Source organism: Rhinatrema bivittatum, chromosome 8, assembly GCF_901001135.1.
Source record: "Rhinatrema bivittatum chromosome 8, aRhiBiv1.1, whole genome shotgun sequence".
Taxonomy (NCBI): Eukaryota; Metazoa; Chordata; class Amphibia; order Gymnophiona; family Rhinatrematidae; genus Rhinatrema; species Rhinatrema bivittatum.
The window spans coordinates 141,100,299-141,114,404 of NC_042622.1; the positions used below are offsets into that span (position 1 = coordinate 141,100,299).

Sequence of the window (14,106 nt, forward strand, 5' to 3'; positions counted from 1 at the left end):
GCCAACAAACATGTTGTTGTGCCTATTAGTATTGTGTTTGTTGTCCACCTTTTTTTGTTGGGGGGTGGGGGGGGGGGAACCATCTGTAGCTAGGAATTTACATATATGTGAGGACTGCCATCAAGCTTGTCCTCTGAGAAAGCAGAGCTTACCTGTAGCAGGTGTTCTCCAAGGACAGCAGGATTTCAGCCGTCATGAGACCCATCCACCTCCCCTTGGTCTCCACTTCATGAATTTTCTGTAGCTAAATTATTAGACTGAAAGGACCTCGTGTGGACGTGTGGTATAATGCATGCAGTGAGCATACTCAGTGAGGCTCATTCAAAGTTCTAGAAACTTTGATATACGTTTTCCATGCGGGGCTCCATCAGATGATGTCACCCATGTGTGAGGACTGACATCCTGCTGTCCTTGGAGAACACCAGTTATAAGTAAGTAATTCTGCTAAGTGCCTGGTAGTGGAGAGTTTGTGTTGCTGTTACTAAGGGGACTCCAGAATTTGTATGTTATACAAATAAAATACAAAACATCATAGTTGGGTGGTATGTCTGAACTGCATATTAATATAAATTGGTAGTAGGGTGGGGATAAGAGAAGATGTGCATGAGAAGTGGAAGAGAATGCCTGGATAGAGAGGGGAAGGAGAATGCCTGAAAAAGGATATAATGCCTGAAAAGAGAACAAGAGAAGAGAAAATGCCTTAAGGAAGGGAGAGGGATAATGTCTGGAGAGAGAGAAAGTGAAGTGGGGAGAATGCTTTAAGGGACAGAGGGATGAGAAGGGGAAGAGCATGGAGGAAAGGAGGGACACTACCTCAGAGCGGGCTCTGCTGCAGTGTGAGTACAGTGTATGCTCTCCTCATATGAAACTGTTCACCAGTGATTGTGCTGGATAAAGTGACTAGAGCTTGATAACCAGAGTGTAAATGAATTTGGTTGTCCCCTAGGATAAAGATGGAACAGCTCATGGCAATAACACAAGAAGAGACAGAAAATCTGCGGAGACGCGAAGTTGCCTGTAAGTCAGAAGCAGCATTGCCTGGAGGCATTCCATCCAGAAACATTAAAGTGGTCTTCTGAGGATGTTATACTGCAAAAATAGAAACCATGAGTTATTGACTGGGCATAACTACTCATTTTATTGTATAAACCATTTTTACAATCTCATTTACTGCATAGTGAAACTTGAATCCAAAACTCAGAATGTTTTATTTCTGTTGCTGATGTCCTTGACCAATTAGCTGACCTGGGCTTGATTCCAAGACCAGCACCTTGCTCCTTGGGCTAGCCAGGAAGGCTGGGAGATAGTGTTGCCTGGCCAAGAACTGTCACTTCAGTGACAGCGCTGATTGAGCTGGGTGGGGATATAAAATAGGGGAAAAAATCCCAGGTAAGTGTGAATGAAAGTTTATGGTGCCATAGCTTAGTAGAGACCAATTCTGATTGAGTTGGAAGCCCAAAGGAGTAGAAAGAAACTACCAAGCCAAATTACCTCCCACTACCCTCTGAATTTGGTAAAAATGGATTTAAGTTTTAACCTGAGCAGGTTTGAGTTTTTCATAGTGCCGCTGCATAGAGCAGAAGAGAAAGAGGGTCATCCAGGCTGGATACCTTAGTTCACTCTTAGCCAGAGCAGCAAATACACTGTATTTCATTAATTGTCTCTGATATTGTCATGGTTTCATCTGCTGTGCAGCCTCACCCTGCCCTGGTTTTTACCTGCTATGATGCCTTCCCACCAGCAGAGGCCTCCAGCAAGATTCGCTTACTATCTTGCCAAGGTTCTGCCAGCTGCGCAGTCGTCTCTCCACCAGGAGTCATCAGTGAGCTTTGCTCTTTAACTTGCCAATTACCGCCTCACTGATCCTACTTCACCCAAGCTCTACTTAACCCAGCCTGCTCAATGCCTCTTCATCAATTCACCTTTGCTCCTTGACCTGGCCATCTTCTCGCTACCTTGTCTTGCCTTGTGGCCTGCCCAGGTCTCCTGTATTTCCTTGTGGCCTATCTAGGCCTCCTTCCTTGCTTTGCAGCCTACCCAGGCTTCCTTCCTTGCTTCAAAAAAACAAAGCAGAAAACAGTCGAGTATAGCCACAAATATGGAAAAAAATGAACAAGACCGTTATCTTGGAAAGTAAGGTATTTATTATAATTAATCCAGATTGTTAAAAAAAACCTGCCCAAACAATCTAGATTAAATATAATAAATACCTTATTTTCCTAGATACCAGTTTTGTTCTGTTTTTTTCCCATATTTGTGATTCCTTCCTTGCTTTGCAGCCTATCCAGGCCTCCTGCCTTGCCTTGTGGCCTATCTGGGCCTTCTGCCTTGCTCTGTGGCCCCCTGGGCCTCCTTACCTTACCTTATGGCCTCTGGGCCTGTTAGGATCTCCTAGCCAGCCTTGTGCCCTGTTCAGCTTCCCTGTTTGTTGTTGCCTGTTCTGAATCGATGCACCATGTTCCGATGCGTCGTGCAGTGAGCACGCCGATGCTGTTCATGTTAACAGTGACAATTCTCTGTGCATTGACAGTGTCAATGCACCATGCTTTGAGGCCTTTTGCTTCTTTGACACAGGCTCTGACAGCCCCATGGAATGATGCCATTTCTTCTTCAATGCAGGGTGACTTGTATTGCTTGACCTTGCGGTTTCGGCCTGATACGAAAGGAGAGTTTTTGAGGTGCTCCTACTCAACTCTTTTCCCAGCTCGGCAGACAATGCTGCACTGCAGGAAGAGGATCTGTTGTGACTCTCTGAAGAGGTTCCTGCATTTCCTCTATCCTGTTTGCCCTAGAGCACTGCGAATACAATGACATCCATGCGCAGGCATAACAAATTTGCCTGGTCATGATCCAGGTCAAGCATCAATAGCTTAGCTCATGCCTGTCCATGAGAGGACATAACCTTATCACAAATACAGTTTTTGAAGCCACTCAAGGTTGTTTTTTTATTTTTACAGACATTTGAGGAGGCAAAGAGTGTGTTTATTTTTAACTCTGAAAAATGCTATTGCAAGTATCAGGAATAATAGCTGAAGTAAAGTATTAAATTTGAAGTTTAAAGTTTCAGAGAAAAGATTATCTGGAGAGACTGAGTACATGGATATGCTTGTGCATGGACAAAAATTGACTGACTGCAGAGGCTCACAAAGCAATGCCCAAACAGGAATTCCCGCACATGCTCAGTAGAGCTCAAAGCTCTACAGTCTAGGAGAGACAAGTCCATTTGGTGCTGCTGGATGACATCACCCCCTGTGTAATGATTATTTCAGCCTGTTTATCAACAGAAAAAATCAGGAGTTCTGCGTGGGCAGTTGAATACGCCTAAGTGGATTTTCTGCTAGTTAAAAGTATGTGTGTTCCAGAAGTAAAAGGAGGCATTCCTGAGTAGAATGGAGTGGTGTGGGGGTGTAATTTTGGTTGCAAAGAAAACTGTGTACATACTTTGAAATTTCAGAAAGTGTCCAAACATATTTTACGCTCTGATTGCACATGAGTTAAAGTACACATGTACTTTTGCTCTGAATAACCTCCCAGTCTTCAGACACAAACAATGCATGTCTGAAGACTGGGAGTGTGTGTTTGAAGATCAGATGTGTTTATGCATATTGAAAAGTATGCTTGTACTTTGTTGGTTAGTCATCTTGTTGTAGCAATAAATTTCAAATATATTTTCAAGATGAAATCATGCAGAGAAGGCACAGTTTTCTTTAACTATCCAAGTACAAAAGAATTGAAGGTGGTCATTAGAAGGCATCTCAGATTTAGATATGGTTGCTGTTTTCTTTTGATGGTTAATATTTTTTCTACTTTCCAGCTGCTATGAGGCAGATGCTAGAGGAGAGTTACAAGAACAAACTCATTCAGATGGCCTATGAATCTCGCCGGCAGGAAATGGTCAATCAGGCCTGCTCCAGGTATAACTGTCCCCATCATTATCCTGATAGATGGGGAAAAGGATTATACTATAAACTTTGAGACAGTAATATTGTGCAAGATGTAATCCTTTATTTCCAAAACTGAAATAGATTTTATAGATAATCCGTGGCCATTGCAACTTAGCATGGGGCACATTTAAAACTAATCTGAGAGAGTTTTTTTTACTCAACACACAATTAAACTCTGGAATTTGTTGCCAGAGGATGTGGTTAGTGCAGTTAGTATAGCTGTGTTTTAAAAAAGGATTGGATAAGTTCTTGGAGGAGAAGTCCATTACCTGCTATTAAGTTCACCTAGAGAATAGTCACTGCCATTAGCAATGGTAACATGGAATAGACTTAGTTTTTGGGTACTTGCCAGGTTCTTGTGGCCTGGATTGGCCACTGTTGGAAGCAGGATGCTGGGCTTGATGGACCCTTGGTCTGACCCAGTATGGCATTTTCTTATGTTCTTATGTTACTTATTTCTTAAATACTTGGTTGAAGTTGCCTCATTTAATTCCACTGGACATCTATTTTAGAATCTTGCCACCCACACTATAGAAAATGTTTCCCACTGGACTGTAACACTGGATATGTTTAGATCTTAAATTAACTAGTAACTCAACAAAAATAAGATGAAGGCAGTAATCCAGCTGCAAGGGGGAGGGCCTTCCTGTCTTTTGCATCAAGTGCCACATGTATGATTTTTTAGCCGATGGTGAGAAGTTGTATGTGTGCTCTTAATGCAAAGAGCTCCTGGCTCACAGAGAACGAGTCTGATCTTTGGAGGCTAGCAAGGCAGATCTGGAGGAGCTGAGGCAGACAGAGATATATAGAGGAGACCTTCAGGGACATAGTAGCCAAATCCCAACTACAGTCTGGCAACCTTGGTGCTGCCTTGAGGAGGAAGATCACCTGGTCGAAGAGCATTGCCATGGTGTAGCAGGAAGTGATCCTGTAGCAAGGACCTGCTCTTCAGGTCATGCATTGTCCTTTCGCACTGAGGATGAGACTGTCAGGGCTACTGCCCAGGAAGGAAGGATTAGGTCAGCCTCATAGTTGGTGATTCATTTATTAGGAATGTAGATAGTAGGGTGGCTGGTGGCTGTATTGCATCGCCTGATAGCTTGCCTGCCTGGTGTGAAGGTGGCAGATCTCACAGTGCTAGGGAGGAGCTGGTTGTTGTGGTACATGTGGGCACCACAACATAGGAGGGTGTGGGAGGGAGGTTCTGGAAGCCAAATTTAGGCTCTTAGGTTGAAATCTGAAACCCAGAATCCTCCAAGGTAGCATTCTCTGAAATGCACCCTGTTCCATGCGCAGGTCCTCAGAGGCAGGTAGATCTGTGGATTCTCGATGCAAGGATAAGATGATGGTGCAGGGAAGAGAGATTCAGTTTTGTAAGGACTTAGCCAACTTTTTGGTGAAGGGGTGTCTTTTCTGAAAGGACAGGCTCCACCTTAACCAGAGTGGAAATAGGCTGCTGTCACTAAACTTTAAAAAGGTGATAGAGCAGCTTTTAAACTAGAACAAAGGGGAAAGCTGACAGTCGCTCAGCAGCACGTGGTTCAGAGGGAAGTATTTTCAAAGGATACTAATGAAATGAGAGTTAGGGCATCCCAACAGAGAAGTTCCAATAAAAGCAAAAGAAGTCAATGTGCCAATAAGTAAAGAACCACTAAGTTAAAAGATTCCAAATTATCCCTGTCAACTGAAAAGCAGGTTGTTCATACAAACCAAAAACATACTTTGAAACGTTTGTATGCCAATGCCAGAAGTCTAAGATGGAAGAGTTAGAATGTGTAGCACTGAATGAAGAGATAGACATAATTGGCATCTCAGAGACCTGATAGAAGGAGAATAACCAATGGGACAGTGCTATACCAAGGTTCAAATTATATCGGAATGAAAGGGTGGATCAACTTGGGGGCAAGGTGGTGCTTTATGTTTGGGATGGCATAGAGTCCAACAGGATAAAAATCCTGCAAGAGACTAAATACATAGTAGAATCTTTATGGGTAGAAATCCCATGTGTGTTGGGAAGAGTATAGTGATAGGAGTATACTACCATCTCACTGGACAAAAAGATAAGACTGATGATGAAATGCTAAGAGAAATAAGAGAAGCTAACCAATTTGGCAATGCAGTAATAATGGGAAATTTCAATTACCCCAGTATTGACTGGGTAAACGTAACTTCAGGACATGCTAGAGAAGTAAAATTCCTGGATAGAATAAATGCTCCATGGAGCAATTGGTTCAGGAAACAAGAGAAGAGAGAGCTATTTTAGATTTAATTCTTAGTGGAATGCAGGATCTGGTGAGAGAGGTAACAGTGGAGGGGCCATTTGGCAATAGTGATCATAACACGATCAAATTTGAATTAATGACTAGTAGGGAACAATAAGTAAATCTACAGTTCTAGTACTAAACTTTCAAAAGGAAGACTTTAATAAAATAAGGAAAATAGAAAAAAAACTGAAAGCCGCAGCAACAGTGAAGAACAAGCATGGACATTGTTTAAAAATACCATCTTAGAAGCACAGTCCATATGTATTCCATACATTAAGAAAAGTGGAAGGAAGGCCAAACGACTGCCAGCTTAGTTAAAAGGCAAAGTGAAAGAGGATATTTTAGCCAAAAAATTTCCTTCAAAAATTGGAAGGCAGGGTCCATCTGAAGAAAATAGGAAAAACCGTAAGCATTGACAAGTTAAATGTAAAACATTGATAAGACAGGCTAAGAGAGAATTTGAAAAAAAGCTGGCTCTAGAGACAAAAACTCAATATAATATATTTTTTTTAAATATATCCAAAACAGGAAGCCAGCGAGGGAGTCATTTGGATCATTAGATGATCAAGGGATAAAGGGGCACTTAGGCAAGATAAGGTCATCACAGAAAGACTAAATGAATTCTTTGCTTCAGTGTTTACAAATGAAAGATATTGGGGAGATACCTGTTCCGCAGATTGTTTTCAAGGGTAATGATTCAGATGAACTGAACCAAATCACAGTGAACCTGGTAGATGTAGTAGGCCAGATTGAAAAACGGAAGAATGGCAAATTACCCAGCCTAGATGGTATATATCCCAGGGTTCTAAAAGAACTCATAAATGAAATTTCTGATCTATTATTAGTAATTTGTAACCTATCATTAAAACCATCCATTGTATCTGAGGACTGGAAGGTGGCTTAAATTGTCAGTTTTCTCAGTGGAGAGAGGCAAACAGTGGAATGCCTCAGGTATCTGTATTTGGACCTGTGCTTTTAAATATATTTATAAATGATCTGGAAAGGAAAACGACAAGTGAGGTGATCAGATTTGCAGATGACACACAATTATACAGAGTAGTTAAATCACAAGTGGATAATGATAATTGCAGGAGGACCTTGCGAGACTGGAAGATTGGGCATCCATATGGCAGATGAAATTTAATGTGGACAGGTGCGCACAGTTATACAATATTAGGTTCCCTGTACGTACCCAGATCAGTCCAGACTGTGGGTTGAGCCTCCTGTCCAGCAGATGGAGACAGACTAAAACTGAAAAGGGTATCCTATATCAGGACAGAGCCTACCCTGCAGCCCTTCAGTGCTTGTCTGTCTCCAGCAGATGAATCGGCTCACCCTGCGGTTCCCTGATCTTGGCTAGTAGCCCTTTCCCAGTTTGGGTATTTACCTTAGCGGATCAAGCAAGTACTTTTATTTTGTTCCGGTAATAAAAAAAAAAAAAAATGAAAAAGAAGGGAATTGACTCTGTTTTGTTCTCTGGAGACAACACTGTCTCCACACTCTTGCGGGGCTTAGGCGGGCTTGGCCCCTTGTATTTTCATAGCCTAAGCCCCTGTTCCCTGTACGTACCCGGATCAGTCCAGACACCTGGGTTGTGACTCCGCACCAGCAGATGGAGACAGAGCAAGACCTGTCGGGTTCAGCTACATATAGCAAGGTGCCACCCACAGCCCCTCAGTCTTACTCTGTCTCCAGCAGATGGGGCAGCTGCAACCACAGCCTCTGGGATCCCTGGGTGTATTGTAATGGTTTAGCTAGTCAGGGATTCTGTGATAGTGGAAGTTTGTGTTGTAAAAAAAAAAAAAAAAAAATACTAAAGAAGGAAAAAAAAACAAAAAACAGAAAGACAGACAGGTCAGAAGAGTGTTCCTCGTCCTGGGAGCCTCCCAGGGGGGTTGAATGGTTCTGAGGGGACCATCCCCCCCGGTTGAGGCCGCTGCTGAGGGTCGAGGACTCGGTCTTTGCTGGTAGCAGCGCCAGGGGTGACACTGGGGAGCCCGGTTCACTCACCCCCGCTGGAGCAGGAGAGTCAGGACCAGGGACAGCAGCAGCAAGTAGGAAAATAAATAAATAAATAAAACTGTTTTGTTTTAGTTATTTTGTCGGGCCGCCTCTCCGTTCTTCGGCGTTCACGTCCCGGTAGTTTTTGTTTTTACTTTAGTTTTTAGTATTTGGCGGGCGCTCCAGCTGCGCGGCAGATGCCGAGAGGGTCTGCCTGCTGCGCGTGCGGCTCGGCGGCATTTGTTCAAATTGTGTCTCGGCCGGCGCGATCGCCGCCGCGCATCGGGAAAACCACGGAGGGGTCTGTAGAGCCGTTCCCGCTCAGTGCGGGAACGGCGGCCATTTTTGGTGCCGTTAGGGAAGCCACGTGGCATGCCTCCCGCGCTTTCACCACAGCTTTCACCCGCGCTTTCACGCGGCATGCCTCCCGCGCTTTCACCGCAGCAGCGGCCCTCCGGGGGGGCTGCGTCCCCGATGGCTGATACTTTAGGGAAGTCATCTTCTGGGTCGGAGGCCTCTTTTTCCTTGGATTTTGCGCTCCTGCTGCAAAAAGTGCTGAAGCACAAAATCTTCAGCCGGAAGGGGTCGAGTTCCCGGAAGAGGAAATCCAGGGATAGGTCCCAGAAAAACCCGGACCCCCCTAAGGAGAAGCGCCCTTTGCGGGGTGTCCCTCAGGACACGGACACCGACTCCACGTCGCCGGACGAGGCAGACTCGCCTGTAGGGCCCCTGGGGGGGGCTGGGGCGAATGAAGAGGGGCCAGCCCAGCCTGGTGCTGGCAAAGGAACGCCGGTGGTGGAGGGCGATGACCCGAAGGTGGTACACTTGTTTAGGAGGGACGAGCTGGGCCCGCTCATTCCGGCCATTATTCAGGAACTCAGGGTGGAGGCCCCACCGGTGGAGTCCAGGCCGGGGGCCAAAATGGATCCAGTGCTGTTGGGACTCTCGGGTACGGCAGTGGCTTTCCCGTTCCACTTCTCGGCATCAGACATACTATTCCGGGAATGGGATACTCCGGAGTTGGGACTGAAGGTGAGTAAGGCCATGGATAAGCTTTATCCACTACCAGAGGATGCGCTGGAGCTCCTACGCCTTCCCAGAGTGGACGCAGCGGTTTTGGCAGTAACGAAGAGGTCGACGATTCCGGTCACTGGGGCCACAGCACTCAAGGACAGGAAGCTGGAGCTGCAACTTAAGAAGGTTTTTGAGGTGTCGGCCCTGGGGGTTCGCGCAGCCATCTGTAATAATTTTGCCCTGAGGGCGGGCCTGCGCTGGGCCCAGGTGCTTCAGGCCATTGCAGGTCTCTCCGAGGAGGAATCCACTCAGGCGAATCGTTTGGAGGCAGCGATTGCTTACAGCGCGGATGCCCTATGTGATCTGCTGCGTACTTCAGCCAGATCCATGGTCTTGGCGGTTTCCTTGCGCCGTCTCCTTTGGCTACGTAACTGGGCGGCGGATGGGTCTTCTAAGGCCCACCTTGGTTCGCTGCCATTTAAAGGAAAATTGTTATTTGGGAAGCAGTTGGATGACCTGATGCAGTCGCTCAGTGAGAATAAGGCATTTAAGCTGCCTGAGGACAGGCCCAGGTCTCGGTCCTCTTTCTCCAGTAGGTCCCGGTTCCGTGGGAACAGGAGGTCGCGTCCTCAGAGGTCGTCAGGTTCCTCGTATCGTTCAGGCTCCTCCAGATCATCCTCGTGACCTCACTCCTTTCGTGGCAAACGGTTTGGGAAGCAAGGTGGACCCTCGTTGGGCACGGGGTCTAAGGCTTCCCAATGAAACGCGGTAGGTCCATTCCTCTCCACAGCTCCCGCCAGTCGTGCCAAATGTAGGACCCAGATTGGCACTTTTCTACGAGGAATGGACCAAAATAACGTCGGACCAGTGGGTCCTCAGTGTGATAAGTCAAGGTTATGCTTTAGATTTTGCACGGATTCCTACAGACAAGTTTCTCGTGTCACCCTGCAAATGCCCAGAAAGGTGGGTAGCGGTGAGGGACATTCTTCGGCGCCTGGAAGACTTGGGAGCGATATCCCCCGTGCCCCCCCAGGCAACATTGAGAGGACCAGTACTCCATTTACTTCATCGTGCCCAAAAAAGACGACATGTTCAGGCCAATCTTAGACTTGAAAGGGGTCAACAGATGTCTTCGCATTCCACGCTTCAAAATGGAGACGATTTGGTCGGTGGTTGCCTTGGTTCGCCCAGGCGAATTCCTGGCTTCGTTGGATCTCACGGAAGCGTACCTTCATATCGGCATTCAGCCGTCTTATCAGAGGTTCCTCAGGTTTTGCATTCTGGGCAGGCACTACCAGTTCAGAGCTCTTCCCTTCGGTCTCGCCACCGCTCCCCGCACGTTTACAAAGGTGATGGTGGTGGTGGCAGCTCAGCTCCGGAGGGAGGGATTCCTGGTGCACCCCTACTTGGACGACTGGTTGATTCGTGTGAAGTTCGAAATACTGTGTCGGCAGGCAGTCGACAGGGTCCTACAGCTCTTGCGCTCTCTGGGTTGGGTGGTCAATCTCGCCAAGAGTCGTCTGGTCCCCACCCAGTCCTTAGAGTATCTGGGGGCTCTATTCGACATGAAGCAGGGCAAGGTGTTTCTCTCCAGGGAGCATGTGTGCAAGCTTCAGAGTCAAGTGAGCCGGTTATTGTCCCTTCAGATTCCTCAGGTGTGCGATTACCTGAGGGTTTTAGGCTCTATGGCGTCAACGCTAGCTTTGGTTCCCTGGGCTTTCGCTCATCTACGCCCGTTGCAATCAGCGTTGCTTTCCCGCTGGAAGCCGGCGTCGGAAGAATTCTATCTCCCGCTCCCGCTCACGGAACAGGCAAGGGCCAGTCTTTGCTGGTGGCTCGATCCGGAACATCTGACGGGTGGAGTATCCCTGCTCGTGCCCGACTGGACGGTAGTCACCACGGACGCCAGTCTCTCCGGCTGGGGAGCGGTCTGTATTGGACGGTCGGTGCAGGGTCAGTGGTCCACAGCTCAATCACGGTGGTCCATCAATCGCTTGGAGACCTGGGCAGTCACCCTGGCGCTACAATCCTTCTTTCCGCTAATTCAGGTAAAGGCGGTCAGAGTGTTGTCGGACAATGCAACTACTGTGGCGTACATCAATTGCCAGGGCGGGACGAGGAGTCGGCTAGTGGCGGAGGAGGTGCAACGTTTAATGTGCTGGGCGGAGAGAAATCTCAGCAACATTGCATCGTCTCACATCGCCGGCGTCGACAATGTGCAAGTGGACTTTCTCAGCCATCATCATCTGGATCCAGGAGAATGGGAGCTGTCGGAGGAAGCTTTTCACCTCATCTGCGAAAGGTGGGGAGCGCCACACATGGACCTGATGGTCACTTTTCAGAACGCAAAGGCTCCAAGATTTTACAGCCGGCGGAGAGAGAGGGGAGCAGAGGGCGTCGATGAGCTAGTTCTCCCCTGGCCAACAGACGTGCTGCTGTATGTGTTCCCTCCGTGGCCACTGATAGGCAAGGTACTTCAGCGCATAGAGCTGCACTCATCGGACGTGATTCTGGTGGCGCCGGAATAGCCACGGTTCGCGGATCTCCTCCAATTGGCAGTAGAACCTCCCCTTCGTTTTCGGGGGTCCACGGTCCTCCTACATCAAGGCCCCGTTTATTTGGATGACGCAGATCACTTTTGTCTCGCGGCATGGCTTTTGAGAGGCAACGCTTGAAGAATAAAGGGTATTCGGATGCGATGGTAGCAACCCTGTTGCGGTCTAGGAAACAGTCTACGTCCTTGGCCTACGTCCAGGTCTGGGCAGTGTTTGAGGACTGGTGTAGGGATCGCAGCGTGGATCCTATGGCAGCTTCCGTTTCTGATGTCCTAGCTTTCCTTCAGGCAGGTCTTTCGAAAGGTCTCTCCTGTAGTACCCTTCGGGTCCAGGTGGCGGTACTTGGTTGTCTCAGGCGGAAGGTGCGCGGGGTGTCTCTGGCACTTCACCCGGATGTCGCTCGTTTTCTTCGGGGGGTTAAACATCTACGTCCTCCGTTGCGTCATCCTTGTCCATCCTGGAATCTTAACTGGGTCCTTTCCACCTTGTGCTCGTCGCCGTTTGAGCCGATCAAGCGGGCGACTCTAAAGGATCTTACTCTAAAGGCGGTTTTCCTCATAGCGATCGCCTCAGCGAGGCGAGTCTCGGAGTTGCAGGCTCTATCATGCAGGGAGCCGTTTTTACGGATCTCGGATTCTGGAGTATCCTTAAGGACGGTTCCCTCCTTTCTGCCGAAGGTGGTCTCCGCGTTCCATTTGAATCAGTCGGTTGAGCTCCCCGCTTTTCCAGTTGGGGAGCGGTCGGAACCGGGAGAGAGAGATTTACGGAAGCTGGATGTGCGTAGGGTGCTCCTTCGCTATCTAGAGGTTACAAACCCTTTCCATGTCTCAGACCACCTTTTTGTGTTGTGTTCCGGCCCAAAGAGGGGTAGTGCGGCGTCTCGGACAACGATTGCGCGTTGGCTCAAGGAGGCCATTGGCTCGGCATACATTATGCGAGAGAAGCCTATTCCTGTGGGTCTTAGGGCTCACTCTACGCGGTCGCATGCGGCGTCTTGGGCGGAATCTTCTCAGGTGTCGCCTCAGGAAATTTGCAGGGTGGCTACTTGGAAGTCGTTGCACACCTTTACTAGACATTATCGGCTGGATGTACAGGCCGCTGTTTCGGGGGGTTTTGGAGAGTGAGTACTCCGAGCGGGACTCTCTGGGTCCCACCCTCGGTAAGTTGGCTCTGGTACATCCCAGGTGTCTGGACTGATCCGGGTACATACAGGGAAAGGAAAATTAGTTTCTTAACTGATAATTTTCGTTCCTGTAGTACCACGGATCAGTCCAGGAGCCCGCCCGTGTTATCTGTTCTGAAGTAACGGAGAGTCCGCTCGTTCGATTAGGTTTTAATTCGGTTATATTTGTTCGCTCCTCTGGTTCTGGGAGTTCTGTTCCAGTCGGGGGTTTTTGAGAATTGACCCTTGTTGAGGGCAGGTTAGTTAGATAGTCTGATTGTTCCTTTTCTGCTTTGACATTACGTAAGACTGAGGGGCTGTGGGTGGCACCTTGCTATATGTAGCTGAACCCGACAGGTCTTGCTCTGTCTCCATCTGCTGGTGCGGAGTCACAACCCAGGTGTCTGGACTGATCCGTGGTACTACAGGAACGAAAATTATCAGGTAAGAAACTAATTTTCCTTTTCCGGTGCTCCTACTGGAGGTGAAACTGGCGGTCTAGTCACTCCCCCCTCACCTGGCTGCCTTTTTCGTTCAAGAGAGTTTCTTCCCTGTCAGTGCAGATACCTTTGCCTGCATTCAGTTTAAGAAAAAAAAAAAAAATCTCTCCACAAGCCTTTGGGGGGCAGAGTATTTTCTGCCTTCGGGGGCAGAGTATTTTCTTTTCTCCGGCAGCCTGGTGTTAATAGAGGAGCGTGCAGGGTTCAGTCATCTGCCTCCGCTCCTCCGGCAGCAAGGGTTGCTTCATCAGCTGATTTTCTCTTCGGATCGCGGCTCCTCTTCAGTGAGAATGCCGCGATCACATTGCTGCCTGGCTTGTGGGGAACCCTCGACGCGTTTTTCGCACAGGGGCTCTGTTCTTCATGTTTACCAGGTGGGGAAGGTCCCTCCCAGGCAGCGCGCTCAAATCCAGCCCGGGGTCGCTCCATACAGCGCGTGGCCAAGGCCATTCCCAGGTCGGCAAACCGCGGGAACGGTGGCCATCTTGGGAGTTTCAGCAGCTCCCGATTCGGAGCTGCTCAGCGTAGAAGATGCAAATTTTTGGGGGTCTCCTCCCGATTTGAGCCCTGTGCAGCCCCAGGACGTGGTCCCTGACCCCCCTCCCCTCCTCCAAGTCTAGGCCACATTTTTCGTCGGAATTTGTGCTCCTCATGCACAAATTCTAT

General features: G+C 48.1%; 1 protein-coding gene across 3 annotated transcripts in view; it reads left to right on the top strand.

Annotated features, from left to right (window-relative positions):
* LRSAM1 (leucine rich repeat and sterile alpha motif containing 1) overlaps positions 1-14,106 on the top strand; it is a 169,151-nt gene that overhangs the window by 103,469 nt on the left and 51,576 nt on the right. For all 3 annotated transcript variants that reach the window (XM_029612087.1, XM_029612088.1, XM_029612086.1), the window contains exons 15-16: positions 947-1,017; positions 3,815-3,914. In XM_029612087.1, coding sequence (XP_029467947.1) covers positions 947-1,017; positions 3,815-3,914 — 171 coding nt within the window. The remainder of the gene's footprint in view (positions 1-946; positions 1,018-3,814; positions 3,915-14,106) is intronic.